Genomic DNA, 17,562 nt, shown 5'->3' on the forward strand with positions numbered 1-17,562 from the left:
TACACTAACATACACAGGAGGTCCTGAGGAAAGGGGTAAAAGAATCCAAACAGTGTTAAATTAACAATGCAGCATTGCTTCTGCTACTGGAACTAGTGTAGCAAGAGCACACAGCTCAGCATTTTCCTGTATTAATGTATGGGTACATACTGCAATACAGATAATGACTAGCATTAATAATTCTTTGTTCATGTTAGTTAAGAAAACATACTTGTTAGTAAAGATTCCTCTGCAGCAACTCATGTCCCACAGTGAACCACCATGTTCTCTGTGGTGATAGTTTTGAGTCATGTTTAATACTTTCTGGCCCAACTTTGTAAGTCAAGAGCAGCAGGGACTGCTCTGACTGGGAAGAAATAATAATTAAAAAAAATCAGTTCCTAATATTCCAACTGGTTAAATACCCAGAATGTTCACCCCGTTCAGCATCAGCCCTTTGGAGCCCAGGCATTCCAGCAACTGGAACAAAGAAAGTCAGGTCTCTAATCCTCAAATTGTGACTCACTTCAAACCCTGCACAATTGTGGCACCATTTATACCTCTGAGATCTGCACCCTACTCTCTCTTTTGAGCTGAAATCTGGGGAAGGAGGAAAGACAGACCTAATTACTTTGTGTGTATGTGTGTGTGTGACCTTCTTTCTGCTTCTTTGCAACACAAGCTCCTTCATGAAAAAAAATATAAGGGGGAAGAGATTTCTCACGTTAACACTTGCATAATAGGTTTGCTATTTCTACTGATTTCCTGTTTCCTAAGTGCAACAAAAAGAGTTGTTATATTCTCATTTTTCCCCCAATAATTATCTCACATAAGATGTATTCAATTCCATGACAAAGAAAAAAAAAAAAAAGAAAGAAATCGGATGACTGAATTAAGTCAATTTCAACTATTTTATTACTCACTGTTGCAGCGTTTCAAAGCCCTGTTCCTTGTACAGCAGCTCTTGCTTCATCTGAGAGAGTTCCCTCTTCAGCTTCTTAACCTTGTGTTAAATCAAAGCAAGACTTAGAAAATTCCTCTTGTTAAATGGCATAACACATGGCTTTGAACAATTAATGTATTCTCTACATCGGATGAGAAAAAAAGAAAGTAAATTGCTCTACTGACACACATTAAAAACAAAAGGATCTGCTCTCTTCCTTATGTCTATGGGCAACATGCTTTAGTATTAAAGGGACACAAGCAGATTAAATCACATTCCTTATTTGTATTGATACCACACTGTGTTATTAAACCTGAGAGAACTTTAACAAGTAATTTACTTCTCACTTGTTAAGCATGCATTCCAACTGTCCTACAGGGACATTCCTGTTTATTTTTAAGCTTATTATATTTTCACTTTTTCATTCCAGGAAGCTCTCAAGTCATTTGCACAGTAAAAGACAAAGTGTGGACTCTCCTTGTTTTCTACGAATTATCCTTTCTTAGAAAGCTTTACAAGCATTGGATCCCTATGAATAAAATTCACATTCATTTAATTCCAAAACAACGTTAATTAAGCACATTTGGATCACAAATATATGCATCTATTCAATAGATGTGTTTTTGGCAAAACATTCCCTGCTTTCTCTAAATTTGCATGCTCAATTGCTTTTTAACCCTAATATTGCTCTTCCAGAGGCTAGCAGATGAGTACACTACAAAATATTTATGAACCAGGATTATATTAAAAATTAAATGAAGGTTTGGTTTTTATTTGTTAATGTCACCCTTCCCAAACACACTAAAACAAAGTTTCTGGACTACCCATAAAGCAGCGTACTTCTAACATAAATTAAAATTCATCCTCAGCACACACTGAGACAGAAACGTGTACATGAAACATGGACTTCCAAATTTTGGTATTTATACACCTACATCTGCCTCTACATCTTGCACTCTACATACTAGCCAGATGTTTATTTATTTTTAATCTCTCAAATCAGTAAGGTGAAAAAAGGAAAAGCCTGCTAGATGTCCTCTGCTCTCACTATCACTGTGAAACTCTTGCTTGTTTTCATATAGGTCTTCAGATGCTCAACTGCATTTTGAAAAACAGACTGTATTAAAATAATTAATTCTGACCACTTTAATAATTCCAAAATTACATCTCCAAGACCATTTGCAAGCATTTCCTTTTAGATGTCCTACTTCATGCTATTCTTCAAATCAATAAATGTGACGAAAAGCACGAGAAGCAGCTGCTGTAGCTTTCCAAGACACTTCAAATGCTTCCTATGTCTAAAATAATCAGTGATTTGGGTGTTTCTACACATGGGTTTGTAAATGACACTTTGGCATTCAAGTTTGTATCTTCTGGCTAATGCATTTTCCTTGACAGAAATAAAACGCTTACAATCTCCATTTTCTCCAAAGCAAATCAGCTACCTAGATTATTAGGGGTTACACTCAGACTTTTAGAAGCTATCATCACTAGTTATTTTAATTGACAGAAAACTGTTTTTATTTTCACTATACTGAATATTTAGTATAATAAATTGGCAACGTCCCTAACTAACTACACATTCATCTCTCTTCAACTATTTCTTCCCTGACTAGCATGACGCTTTCCTGCATTAAACTGCAAGAATAATTTCTCTCAAGAGTTTCAGTCAGGTTTACAGAAAACAAACATATCTCCACTGGATTTCAGGTGAAGTAATGTATAAAATATGAAAAAAGCCCCAACTTTCTGAAGAAATTAAGAATGACTTTTTTTTTTTTCCTAGATCTGAAATGTGAATTTATAGTAATTGCAGAAGGCACACTTGCTTTCAACTGGATCTCTCAGAAGCCCTTCCATTTTTCTCAAGATCATCTTTTGAGTGTCCTCTTCTGCAATTCATCATCATTTCATTATCAAGAAATGTGAGTTAGGTATGTTATCATAGAAGGACGTGACCTACATGATAATAGAGACTCCGTGTTTACTGCACTGTAGTCGCATTAAACTATTCTTTGTGCTCCTTGCCTTCTCCTTCATAACTTTTATATAATCCCCTCTTTTTTACAACTCTTCAACGTGCTTTATCCTTCACCCTCTTCCTACTGCTTCTGTACATCTTCCTAAGGCACCTGGCAGGCCTCTTGCTTGCTCCTCCTAATGTATCTTCAATCAGGGTTCTGTGCTAACCCCTTCAACCCCCAGCACTCAAACTTAATGGAACAACAAAAATCTCGTTATTTCATAAAGGTTCATCCCCTAATTGCTGCATATGCATAAAACAGACTTTGATCACACATCAAATTTTTGTCCCTGCTCTCATATTTCTGTCATGTGTTCTCCGTGACATATTGTGTGCTAGGCAATTCACATACCCAAAAGTGTGCATATATTAAGCCCAGCTAACAAGGAAAAGGCCAAAAGCCACTTCAGAACTTCCTCGAATGCTGAGTTTCCCCCCCTCCAGCCACCATTAACCTGACGATGCCAGTAAGCCTCAGCCAGCGTGAGAGAGAGAAACGGGTTTAGTACATCTGACCTAATGGTTCACTAAACAATGTGCAAATTCTAACTAGCTGGCCCGCAGCTCGCTAATGACTAACTTTGTTTCCCATTAAGTCCATGCATGCACGTACTGCAGAATGCCAAAAGGCTGAATATTAGCAAAGCATCCTCAAACATTCAAAGAAGGGTGAACCATGATATAATGCAGTCATACCTCTCTTGCCATCTTCCTTGAAAACCACTTTTCAGCCCTGGCATCGCAGGGCTCCACTTTTTGTTATCTCAATGATTTTCATATCCAGTAGGTTTGGATGACAGCACACTTTATGCTGATACAGATATTCTTGGACTGCACCCCTCTAAACTCTGCAGACAAGATTCAGGTCACCTATTTTAGGCACATACGCAACTTGGACTTTGCAATGCCATTAAACCTTGCGTTGAGAACCAGCAGGATGCTAGGTTTACATTGACTCCAACAAGCAATGAAGAGAGGGAGGCACCTCCAAAAACTTAACTCTAGTGATTAGCACATTAGCCTCTCACCAGTGAATGGACAATTTGTAGAACTGTAGCCAAGAGGTGATTCAGTGTTTGTGCATTCTGAGTTGGGAGCTGACCAGAGTATTGTAACAGGAAAAACTGAGCATAGGACCACGTTTAAGTATTCTCCCCTGACTCTTAGGTGACTGTATTTACTTTTGGCCATGTGTTTTGTTCTTCAACACCACCATTAATTTCCCAAATACACCAGCGATCCCCTTGCCAACAGGGAACCTCTTTTACTGCTGTGCTGGCTTCAGAAAGAAGCTCTGCCCTTGTCTTTTCAATCTTGTTCTTGGCCAGGGTCCTATTGTCATAGATTCTCCCTCTGAAGCTTCAACATTTTTCTCCAACGCCCTCACTGCTGAAATGTGTTTTCTCGCTAATAACTTTACCTTCTGCTTTAAAAAATAAGGGACTACAAACTGGTATTTCTAAGGAAGGGCAGGCTGTACAAGCAGCCAGGAGGGCAACATCTGGACACCAGTTTTACAGTGAACTCCATCTCTCATTTATATCATTTTTAAATTTTAATGAGCTATTCCATCTTCCACAACTCCATTTAAACATGAATTGTTTAGACTCCTAATCATAACTCATTACTCTCAGCGAAGTCTCTGAGGCTTCTGCAAGTGCTGCTCTGTGCAGAAGCCAGGAGGGGGCAATGGAGGAGCTGAGTAACTGGCACCGCTTGTGCTGTCTCTGCTCAGGCAGAATCTGTATCCCAGCCCTCGCTCAAGGACTACGCTGTGAGGTGCTGTTTTTTCATCCCGCATGGTTTGATCTGATTTTTTTTCATTACTAACTACAGGAAGTCCAGGTTATCCATTGAGCACTATACGCCAAAGCTTAAATAAACGAACTCCCTATATGGATTTTAAATGTCTTCCACACCATTTCCTCTTCATTCAAGATGAATTCACTAGAGACTAACCTGTGAATGAAAGTTCTTTGTACAGAGTCTGTTACTGACCATACTGAAAGGAGCTGACCAAATAATGTTTTTGCTTGTTAGCAATTTCAAAAAGTGAATAATTTTCAATCTTGACCTAAACTGTTCCATTCTGACAAATCAAAGCAAAATTTTACACCATTACTGGCGAGTTTTTAAACCAACAGATATTTGTGAGGCAGTTCATGTAGCTAATGGTCCATTTCTCGCAGAAGAAAGATCGTGTAAAAAGTCACCTAGTTGCCCCTCATCTTTGCCTACTACTTTATTTCCACCTAATTATTTTTATTCTTTCTTTTAAAAGCTGGAGCATAGAAGTGAAAATAGACCTCGAATTTATTTAAACCCACGTCTTGTTAGAATATCTGTCAAAGTTTCACCAAAGTGTGTTCTCTAGAAGTAGCTGAGACAGCTTTAAAAACCCACTTACAATTCATTAAAAACCCTTGACTGATATTTAATGATAATATTAGGAGGTTTCACTATCGGGGTACAAGATACCTCTGCTAGTTCAAACTTTGCATTCTACAGTCAGGAAGTTTGCATACAGAATACAAATGAATATGAATTAAGAACTCTCACCCTTAATCTTGTAGTGGAGATTTCAGCCTTCAGAATGTCAGGGTCATACTTTGTGCTTGATGAGGAGCCTGAGAACACTTTTTTAAAAGACAAAAAAGGACAAATATTTAAGCACGTTTAAATCACTAATTACTCCCTTCCTTGACAAAACCACATTGATCTAAAATTACAAAGTACCAAAAAACATATAATATTTTACAAATATATACACTTTTATAGGATAGTCAGCACTGCAGCATGGCAATAATTAATGAACAATCAAAATTTCCCTCTTTCTTTCCTCTGCCATTATTTTGTACCTCCCCTCCTTCATTCTATTGCAGAATCCATAAGTAGCATCTCATTTTCCCTGGCTTTCTAGCCCTTGCTTTCTGTTCCTGTTCTTCTAGCTGAGACATCTCAAAATCATGCAATCACCTCTTCGTGGAAGGTTTTTGGAAAGCAGAAGATTTAATTCAGAAGTCTCAGAGGTCTGCTGCTCAGTTCTTCCCAAGCTGCACATGTTACTTTTATCACACCATCCATTTCTGAGAGAGATATTTAGCCAACAAACCAAATACAGGCTTCTGAGAGCACTTCACCACAGGCTAATTCCTCGTCTGCTACTGTAACATGTATCTCTGCCTCACACCTTATCACTTCATACATGCTGCAAGATTATTGCATGAAGCAGCAACAAATTCTCTTTTTGGTCTACTGCGGGTACCTGTCACACAGTGGGGTCGTTTCAGTATGCAGCCATGAAGTGCAGGAGATCCTATTTACTTTGAACCTAGATTTGGCAGAATTTTGTTCTGACAAACAGCGTGACAAAATAGAGTTCAGAGCCAACTACTCTAAACCATGGCTCAAAGGAGTTCAATTGTATTGGACAGAAGAGAGTTCTTTCCAGCAGAATATCTTTATATTAAAAAAAAAAAAAAAAAGAAAAGAAAAAAAGGAGGGATGCTACCTCTTAAAAAAGCCAAAGTACAAGGTGTTCATAGCAAACCTTGAAAACTCATCCTAAAGCGAAACACGATCTCCTGCAGGGCACAGATCAAAGAGGTTACATTGTATTTTCTACTGTACTTACAGCTTGTACGAGAGCTTGATTTTTCTTTGTAGGCATCGTTCAACCGTACATACTCATCCAGTGCAAGTGCTAGCCTCTGTTCCTTCACTTGGTACAGCTCTTTCTGAGTACTGAGAGCATCCTGGGCTACCATAAGATAATCCTTTAACATTCTCTCTTGCTCTTGCCTCCATTGTTTCCTGGGATCTTCTATTTGTGTTGTTTCTGTATGGAAGGAAAAAGAAAGAATTTAAAGGTACTTCTTTTGAAACCTGGTCACAACTGAATTGTTTCTCTGCTTGCAATCCACAGTTTTGGAAGTCTAAACCATAGCTTGGCTTTGCTTACTAAGCAGATGCTCGGTTTTATTGAAGTTTGTCTTTGCCACAATAGCGTGCTTCAGAAACAGTACTTCAGTGATCACTTGTAAAATTAGCAATTAGTGCACAATACGTAATGCTATATGTAGATCATTCTTACGCCCCACAACACTGAATTAAAACATATGAAAACTTTTCACCCATATTTTCTGCATCCAAGCATTTGGAAATAACAGGATCAATAAAAACTCTTCGAATGACACCTTAAAATTAAATGCATTTCTGAACAGAAAAATAAAACTTATTCTTAGCTATTGCACTAAAAGAAAAACAAAAACAAAAAAAACAAACACAACCCCCACTTCATTAATTTCTGCAGCCATCTCTTTTTCATGTTTTATTGTGGTTATCTCACTCCTTTTCCTCTATGAAAGCAGTCTTTCTGTTTAGCTTTTCCACCGCAACTGAACTGACGATGTAACATTGCTTTATTTACGGTCAACAGCAAGAGAGGGACAGCACGTCGTTCCACTTAAGACATGTGCCTAAGATACACAGGACCAAACTGCCTTTCTGAAGATTCTCCTCCTTTCCACTGACTACCAGGTAATATAACCAAAAAGGCTGGAACAGGCCCTTAAGAAGATTATATGCGAAACATTTTAACTCAAGGAGCTACACAGAAGTAAGACTCGCATAGAAAGCACAGAGAAACCCACCAGACACGACAGTGCTAGATACTACAGAAAGCATCTGATTATCAATCTAACGAGGACCGGGTTTTAATTTATTTTTTTTAAACATGCAAAGAGGAAGAGCTAAGCTGAATGTCCAACCTTATCATTCATATTTCCAGACTTAGCTCAGCATGTTTGGAAGCTGTCCAATGAATATTCTTCCTTTAAGGCTGTACCAAGTAGAAAAACTGGTGTTCTTGTAAGAGGTAGCCATGGGAAGTTTGAAAGTTGCATGTAAACTGGGCACCAAACGGCATTTTCTTTCTATGTTACATGCTATAAATCTGCGTGGATCCACATGGACAGAAACATTCAGTACTAAGGTATTTAAGCACAAAGTATTTACTCAGTTGTTTTTTTATTATTATTATTATTTTATTTGTTTTTCAAAAAGCAGGTGAAATGGTTACTCTCTGGCTTAAGTTTTCTGCCACTTTGATTCCCTAAACTGGTTCACTGTGAGCACCAGGGCAGGGTGGGAGAGGGGAATGGGACCATGTGGCTGAAGACACAGGGGAGAAAAGAACTGCAGCACCCCACAGCCCCAGCCCCTACCTGAACTGCTCTCCTGGGGATCAGGCACTCTCTCAACTACACATTTTCATATCATATCGCAGAATGCTTTGGGTTGGAATGCTTTTACCCTTTGAGTTGGAATGCTTTTACCCTTTACCCTTAGCCCACCCAGTCCCACCCCCCTGCCATGGGCAGGGACACCTCCCGCCAGCCCAGGTTGCCCAAAGCCCCATCCAGCCCGGCCTTGAGCACCTCCAGGGATGGGGCAGCCACAGCTTCTCTGGGCAGCCTGTGCCACGGCCTCACCAGCCTCTGAGTGAAGAATTTCCTCCCGACCTTTAATCCAAGTCTCCCCTCTTTTAGTTTAAAACCATTCCCCCTTGCCCTATCACTATCTATCTGTGTCAAAAGTAGCTCTCCATCTTTTTTCCAAGCCCCTTTTAAGCACTGAAAAGACTTTTTAAACTGCTGTTAAGGACAGGTTCTGGTTAATAACAATTTCTCATAATAACTAACTACCAGTTTTCAAAAGCTCTTCTTGGTGCTAACATCCCATAAACCAGAGATATGGAAATAAAAGAAGCTTCCTACAGAACCAACTGTGTAGAATCCTAAACCCACAATGTCTGTGTAACTCCTGATGCTCTGACAAACAAACCAATTCATGTACCCCCACCCCATGCTGGTGACCCCCCCACCATTTACAAACACGTCAAGCTTTTGTGTTTATACGTGGGAAGGTATTTCCTACACGCACACAGTGGAAGCATGGAGAGCATAAATCACATAACCCAAGTGTGGTGCAAGGATTAACATAGAGAAGCTTTATGCACAGTTGGTTTCCCAATAACCCCAACACGCACATTCTCCAAAAAACTACCTCTATCTGCAGCCGCACACATCGTGTTTACAGCCACCTGCTCTTTTCCACAAAGCTATCAGGAGCACAAAGAAGCAAATCAATAGCTTTTCTTTCCTAAACAGTCAACACATGTCCCTATCGGTGGCCACTTAATGCCATTGTGCTTTAAGGCACCTCCACATTCCCGGTTATTTACCCGAGATAAGAAGTGCCTGTTTCCAGAGGTGTCCTTCTTTGTGAAGCGGGATGAAGAGCATGAAGCAGGACTCTCATGGGTCAGCGATCAAATAGGATAAATGCAGTTATGTTGCTTTTTTAGAAGAGTGTAATGATGTGATTGTGTTTTAAGAGTGCAACCAGCAGCCACCGAATAATCTTACAAGATTGGAAGGTCTCATCTTCGAGCGTGTTGTAGGTAATTGTCTTGTAGGTTTTAAGTGAGGATTGCTCGACATGCAGCCCAAAGACCAAATGTAGCCTGCAGAGTCCTAAAATGTGGCCTACAGATGCCCTGTCCTTGTGACTGCAAGAGAAGGACAAAGCTGATCAAGAGCAGATGATTTTTTGTTGCTGACAAATACGACCATACATTTTCTTTTTGCCTCTCAAAGCCACACGTGCAAAACAAAGCTCTGATGATATGACCTAACTTCTTTTATTCAGACAGTCGTAGATGAACTAAAGGTGACCCTGCCTTTTAAGAAGTGCAGCTTCAGCACACTGAGGTTTGGGTAACTGCCCAGGAAGGTAAATTGGCTGGCCAAACCATGCTCAGCCAAGTCTATCTGTGGGTATTTTATTCCAGAACGAATGCTCGGTCAAGAAAAACATAATCCTGGAAAAGGCAAAGCGTTATTGGGATCATTATCCCAGAACTGATACTGATGTCAGCTTTCACCACGCAGAGAAGGCTCCAGAGTATTTTTCACTCCACGTCGTCTCAAATATGATGAAGTGGAAACCCCCCCCCCCAAATTAAATTACTTGTTTGGCAAGATGTTCATATATATATACACGTGTCTGTGTAGCAGCGTGAATGCTTGTTCATTTATAATTTTCAGTCATCTGAACTGTAATCAGCATTTCTACCCCATAGTGGGGGAAAAAAAACACATTGACAGAACTATGGATAATAGTTGTGGTATTGTAATGCTACATTGTGAGAAGTACGTTCATTGAGCACATGTAATCTGAGCACATGTAAATTAAAAAAAAAAAGAAGAAAAAGGCAGAGTTCTCCTTTCAAAAACAAATATTTATAGTTCTCAAAGTTAAAGCCTCAGAAAGATAAGTTTTTTTTTTTATTTTTTTTTCCTTGAAAGAGGGTGTCTCAAGCACCTGCTGTTAGGGTCAAATTTGTACACACCAGTATTATTGGGGCAGTTACATGCATGGTACTGAGGGCAGAGCTTGCTGAACATTTCAAAGTGAGATGTGAAACCCTTTCTTTTTAAATTATAGAGTGGGATTTAAACCACAAATAAGTTCCCAACAGTCTCCTACCCTTATAATTCAACATCTGATGAAGAACGAACTTTAGAGAGGCCCATTCCTTTTTTAGGGCAGATAGGTGTTTCCACTGGTGACTGCAACAGGGCTTACAACTTTGTCTAGAACAGATACAAATCATGTAAGAAACTCTACGGTTATACCTGCTCTAGAAAATGCCAACTGGACTTCCTCCCATCATGAGCAGTGGAGAACAGACAAACCACCTCCCCGGGCATCACCCCTCTCAACCCTTTCAGCATCACCAGTTAAATTCACTAGTTCAGCTGTTTCTGGCAGAGAAAATGAAGATTTAGTGCCATTTTCTGTGGCATAAACTTTGATATGAACAAAAGGCATCTCCTTAAAATGGATCTTTAAACAACTAAGAGTGGTACATCAGGCTCTGCCAAGAGCAGTGACTAAATTTAGAAAAATATACATCAACTTTCTCAGTCCAATCACAACACAAAATAATAAACTCTAGTAACAGAATTCGGGGGGAGGGGACATGTCTAATGGTTACATTGCGCATTCCTGATGTAACTTGGTTTTAGCATCATTTGGCAAAGCTATTTGTGAATTAAAATTACTTGATTCTATTAAGAGATCTTGATTTGAAACCAATTAATTTAACTTTAAATAAATTACTGCAAGTATGTCGATAAGTAATTTATTCAAAATTACAAACCAGCAGTTTATTTCCTTCCATTTTTAATGATCTGAGTGACTACCCCGGCTGAGGGGAAGTTCTGGACGGGCGGAACCGCACAAGCAGCAGGATGGCATGCTCCACCCAAGGACGTTCCCGAGCACTGAAGTTATCACAGACCTGCAGCGTGGAAGATCGAGCTGCGTTGGCTTTGATCACTCTGCTATTAATGAAATACAATCTTCCTGGCTCACTGCCAGCCAGGTTTGATGCACTTAAACCGAGTGAAGGATCTGGCCCAAACAATCACTCGGAGCCAAAATTCCAGGACTTTACTGCCCTTGAAGCGAGTTCTAACCAAAGAAATAAACCAAGCTTTTCAAGCTATAATATTACACTTGCCCCATGTAATTATACACAAGATATATATTATATAGAGGACACACAGGATATGCAGGCATTTTTTTTTTTTATTAGATAGTCAGATGTTATGTTTCTGTCTGCTACCCAGACACTCTGCCAAATTTTTACAGTCTACTTCAACAGAAGGAAACTATTACCTTATCAGCAGTAGATCGTATTTCTCTAAAATACATGGAATTAAAATCCCACTAGAAAATCCCACAGGGAAGGGAACGGCTCCCTGACGCCCTACTGCTAGACATGAGAGAATTGGACGTTTTACTACGGGATTAACAATACATGGAAGCAATAGTTTTTCCAGCATCTCCCTTTGCCAAATAAAATAATAGTGTCAATTGGCTCTAGAACGACCTGTACGAAGGCTATCTTCAGTCCGGCAGGTTGCTTTCAGGCACCGCAGTTAAGACAGCAATCACTCTGAAAGGGCCCCACCAAAAAAATGCCGGAGATTCTGGACTGCTACTTGAGAAGGACACATGCAGAGCAGGTGGGGACAGCGCTGCGGCATTACACTTCTCATCCAGATGACAGAGCTCTCATCTGTTTAATCACTTGCCCGTAGTACTCCAGTTTGTAAGGGTACCAGAATCTCAGCACTCTGGGACAGAATTTGCACTTTTCTGGTACAGGTTTTCACTTGAAACTAGTTTCAGGATTTCAAGTTAAACTACTTGACCTGGGTAGAAATGCAGACCAAAGCCCCAAGACCTGTACAGCAGCAGGCATGCTAGAGCAGGGGGAGTCTGATCCGTCACAGCTGTAGCTGCAATAAAAGCCCCCCTTTTGGGGGAATTTCCACCATGTTGTCTCCACCATGCTGCACATTCACATATTCTCTTCTGCACAGTCTGTGGTGTTCACCCAACCCAGCACAAAGCCCATTTAACACACTAAATCCACCCAAATATTCGCTCAGCCAAAACTATTACATAAAAGCAAGTGTATCGTGTCCTGGCGGTTTCTCTGCCTGAAAAGTTAACTGATGAAAAGATAGCTGTTACACCTGGCATTTCTGCTTATCTTGCATCCCAATTATGTGACTACCACCTCCAACCAAACAGATCCCAACTTTAAGAGGACAGCATGGGCCTCAACAACTCAAACCCAGTAACTGACTACGTTCAGGACTCCTCCATCCCTGGAGTTTCTCCTGAAGTACAGCAGATGAAGAAAGTGTTCAAAGTAAATCCAGTTTGGTCTTTGAATAGTCCCCGCTGCCTCTGCTGCGGTGGCGTTACGTCCTGTTCCACAGAAGTGGTTTGAGAAGGAGGGGACAGCTGGAAAACAGCCCACAGCCTGCTGAGGGCAAGTCCCTGGAGAACGGCTGCAGCGAAGCCAAAGCGGGGGTAGCCGTGGTGAGAGAGAACCGGGATTTCAAGGGTATCTCGCACACAAGCACCTCATGATGGCACAGGCACAAAACCACCACCAACCCTTTGATATATTACATCAGGAGCGGAACACGGGTGTCTGATACCAACCATCACAGGGCAATTCAACCTAGCTTAATGGTGGGTGGTGAAAGCAATTTTATAAACACCATTATGTAACCACCATGGATATGTTTATTCTACGGGTATATCCTGTGTTTCTTGATAAGCAAACTGGCTCTCAGATCTCCATTTTTTTGCCTGCAATCAGACAGAAGTACAGGTGGGAAAAAAGAGTGTAAATATTACTTCATCATACTTCAGCTGGCATAACAAATATTGCAGGTAACTGAGCTGCAAGCCCTAACCAACAGCAAGGGAACAAATGCACTAGCAGTGGTTTCAGGGAGCATAACAAAGTGTTCCCGGACTAGCGTAAGGAATGTGCTTCATTGTTTACATACCAGAGGCTTTCTGAAAGACTTTTTTCTTACTCCTTTTTCTCTTCACTTCCCTTCTTTCAAAATACTTCGTGTATACTTCGTAGTCAAACTCGAACAATAAGAGAAGCAATTTGCACCCGCAAATTTGAGGACAAAGTCAAGAAATATTGCATTGTTTCAAACTGATGTATTTGTTCAATAGGTACATAACATAAAGAGCAGCACATTACAGAGAAGCAGAAGACTGTGCAGCCCAACAAGGTGACATATGCAGTGTCTTTAAAATGATCTAAAACATTGCTGGATACTCAAAGAAAATCACATTCTACCACATTATATAAGATGGAATATGGCTTCTGAAGAGAGACATGAAGGAAAATGAGGTTATTCAGAGGATGCTTTGAACTGAGCTCTCTACAGTTTGTTTCCTGCCGTAGAACTCGCACAAGAACAATGCTTCCTCCCTTCCAGATGCCTTCTTCACTTTTTCCATAAAATTATTCTGTGCTTGAATTGAGAAATGAGAGAAAATGAGAATGTTTTCCAGCTCTACCGTGCAAGCATGAGCAGATTTCCAAGAAATATTTATTCAGAGGTTTTTACTAAGAAATACTGAGCAACATGTTATCCTTATGGCACTTCAGTTTCTTCTAGACATTGTGGCTGCATATGCTTATACATCCTAGAGATGAGAGCAGTAGAAACTGAGCATTTGTTCTATAGACATTATCTCATAGGTAGGCAGGTAATGTTCTACTGCTGTGGCTATCAGAAATATGACATGAGGGGAAAGAAAAAAAAAAAAAAACACTAAAAAACACGTATAGTCTTTACATAAAAGTCAGCAGCTAAAACCATCTTTAATCCAGAGCCTTCATTGCCTTCTGTAGCCAACACAGACCAGATTACTCTAATCCCTTCTTATTACATAGGACTCTCTATAGCCAGGGGGCAGGGAAGATAGCAACCTATAAATGAGATTTGAGATAAGATGTACTGCTCTTGGGTTTTCACCATGTGTCTGCTGACAGTAAGGAGTCTTCACAATTGTTTCCCAAATGCCTGCATGGCACCACTTGCTTAAAAGACAGTGATGTGCCGTGGGAACAAACAGTACACACTTACAAGATACACAATCCTACTCTCTCAAGCTAGTGCTAATTGCAGACTCATGGTGGGATTTTCAGATTTTTTCCTTGCCCAAGAATACGGTCTGGCAATATGCGTATGAAGTACAACTTCAGTCCCAGGCTGGAACGGAGAAGTGTCACTGTATCCACAAAGTCCTTGTGACAGATAAACCAGTCACACAGGCATAAAATGGCATGAAAGCCTCTATGATTACAGCAAGAAAAAGAGCACCTGTAGTTAAAATATTGTTAGGACTGTCAAACAGTGTATGCGAAAGCTAGGCTTTGAAATTTTAAGAAGGAAGGAAACCAAGTGGGGAAGCAGAGACCTTCAGTGAATTCTTGTCTTGAGCTAAGTAGACGCAAATCCCTGTAACTCCGTGATTCCTGACCTTTTAGCATCACTCTGACTTAATTTTCTTTTTCTCTGCGGAGGAATCAGTGGCAGAAAACAGCCTCTGGGAAAGAACTAAAATGTGCATTCATGCTTCCAAAGTGGAAAATTAAAACTAAAATAGGGAGGAGCTGCAGAAGCAGAGAAGGTAGATGCTCAACTTCTTCTTTGAAGAAAAGTGCTGGGAGCAGAGGGGTGGAGGGCAGGGAGAAAAAAAAAAAAAAAACAACAAAAAAACAACTTAGAATACAAAGTAATGAGTTACAAAAAAAAAAAAAAAAAAAAAAAAAAAAAGAGAGATGCAATGAATTGAAATACACCTGGGCTAGGAGTAGCTATTCCTTCCCATCCATACCTTTTAAATACTGTCACTCAGCTCCTTTCTAATACCTTTACAACTAACCTACCCACAGCAGAATACCTGTTTTCTAGGTTGGCTAGATCAATGCCATGAGGAAAACAACCTCCTGCCTGGTTATTTCTCAGCCTGAAAATAAATCTGGAAGGAGACGAGTTATTTAGGAACATGTAAGGTGCTGAAAGCATGGCAGAACTTGTTCCAGCCCATGATTCCCTCAGACTATTCATGCTGAGCCAGAAGTAGAAATCTTTCAGATAAGCCAAGGTCTCACAAAGAGAGTGTTTAGAACAACAGGACTCTATTCCCCAAACTCTGTAAATTCCCCAAATGTACAGGAAACAGGCTTCTTGAGTACCATTAATACTAATAATGGAAATCAGCTAGTCACACTACAAAGTAATCTCTCAAGTTTCAAGCATTTAAGAAAACAAATCAGGATTTCAGCACTTCAATCTATGATTATATTAAGTGCGAATAGTACATTCATATCTTTAGCAATGTTGAAGAAAATAAAATTTCTGTCATCCCTGCGTATCTATACTTGCTAGTTTTTTCTCTCTCTCTTTTTTTTTTTTTCCTTTTGCTTGTCTTTAGATACTGAGATCTGTTATTTAGACCCATCCAGAAACAAATGTCTCCTCACCACAAGGAGACACAGACTCTGTAAGATGAATCTGGAAGTTTACAGCTCAAGCGCAATCTTGATGATCACAAAGATCTGTGCAAGGATTTCAGTTATCACCCTTCCTTCCACCAAAACCACAAACCCACTGAAGTTCATCAGTTCAGGCATGATAAAACAAAAGTTAATTTACTGTAACTACCTTTCTCAAAACAAACAAACAAAAAACTACTGTGAAACTTCCTAAAATGTGATTCTAAGCATTTTTAATAAAGTTGAACTCTCTAGTTAACTGGAAAAGTTGAAAAAACTTTGAACAATTGCTAAACTGTGATGACCACACTTCTAGAACTGAAAAAAAAAAAAAAAAAAGAACCCACACAGCAAAAAAACACAGCTCTCTCAACTTGCTATCAATTACAGCAACTGTTGCTTAACACTGTATGACGTCAACAAAAAGCCCAAATCGCTGTCATACTAAATGACACATTTACTATTTGTTTATTTAAGCCCAAAGTAGAAGTTGCTGAAAAAAGCTAGGGTCTAAAAAATGTGGCTTATAGCAATGGGAATCCACAAAATTTGAGTAATAAAGTCCAAGTATAAATCTGCATAGCGTCAATTTTCACCAATGAATTACAAAACACAACAACCCTGCCCATCATTTTGGAAGTACATACGTGTTATTTACACAGTATGGTAATGAAGACGTTCATAAAAACAGGTCTGCTACCTATCTATTTCACCTCTGTGTTACTTGAAACTTTAGGCTTTTGTTTTGTATCCTAACTGACTAATGCACACTACTTGAAGTAGAAGATATTTAGATACTTGGCCAACCACTAAGTGCTAAGAAACCTAGAAGTGTGCAAACAATTATTGTTTCTTAGCGATCCCTCCCTCTTTGTGCCGAATACAGAGTTCCTAACTGATGCTATCTGCAGATGAAATAGGGAAAAAAAACCCTACATATAAATATGTTGACTCAACTTCCTAACTTCACTTATTGAAAAAAAGAGGAACAATATAGTTAAATCTAATTCACTCATTTCAATGAAGCTCTCATTTCCCACAGGCCCATATACTCCTGCACCTAAAATCTGTAGACAAGCATGTCTACAGGGTGAATGTCCGTGGCAGTGGCCATCCTTAAACTTGAGCTCCCTTTCACAGACCGTTTCCCACGCGTGAGCCAGTTCCACCAGATGTAAGGACTCCCACCCTACCCTTCTCCCACCGCCACCTTTCTGCAGCTGTTGGTGTACACACATCTGAGGCAGCGATCCAGGTCAGAAAAGCTGAGCAGCAGTGGGGAAGGAAGTGGAGGAGGGGGTGACAACTCACACACCTCAGGAAGCAGAATGCTCACCCATCGTCCTTGCTCCCTACACGGTCACACTGACACAACGTGGGGCAGGAACTAGAGTAAGCAACGATTACTGCAGCTGGCACCACCATTTAAGAACTGCACCTGGATAGCACAGCCTCGGAGTCAAAACTACTTCCTGGCAAGCCCATATGGGGCACAGACCAGATGAAAGTTCAGGGGTGTAGTTTCAAAATGCCTTTAACCAGTGCTACTGCAAGAAACTGCTGTCCCCTGTCTCATCTACCTGAACGTTCATTCATATTCCCGGGTCACCTTCCCTCCCTTGCATAAACAGGGGTGTGGAAAGGAGAACAAAC

At 40.1% G+C, this 17,562-nt stretch overlaps 1 protein-coding gene across 5 annotated transcripts in view; it reads right to left on the reverse strand.

Moving 5' to 3' along the window:
* The window catches only part of WWC2 (WW and C2 domain containing 2), a 99,625-nt gene that overhangs the window by 42,815 nt on the left and 39,248 nt on the right, over positions 1 to 17,562 (reverse strand). For 4 of the 5 annotated variants that reach the window (XR_011808996.1, XM_038177940.2, XM_072037257.1 and 1 more), the window contains exons 3-5: positions 6,580 to 6,783; positions 5,505 to 5,581; positions 903 to 982 (exon numbers count right to left, since the gene is read on the reverse strand). Coding sequence is in view for 4 of the 5 variants with exons in the window: in XM_038177940.2 (XP_038033868.1) it covers positions 903 to 982; positions 5,505 to 5,581; positions 6,580 to 6,783 (361 nt within the window). In the remaining variant the exon portion in view is untranslated. Of the gene's footprint in view, positions 1 to 902; positions 983 to 3,641; positions 3,794 to 5,504; positions 5,582 to 6,579; positions 6,784 to 17,562 lie in introns of those variants that run through there. The other variant, XM_072037259.1, reaches the window with a different exon arrangement.

The sequence above is a fragment of the Anas platyrhynchos genome, chromosome 4 (assembly GCF_047663525.1).
Source record: "Anas platyrhynchos isolate ZD024472 breed Pekin duck chromosome 4, IASCAAS_PekinDuck_T2T, whole genome shotgun sequence".
Lineage (NCBI taxonomy): Eukaryota > Metazoa > Chordata > Aves > Anseriformes > Anatidae > Anas > Anas platyrhynchos.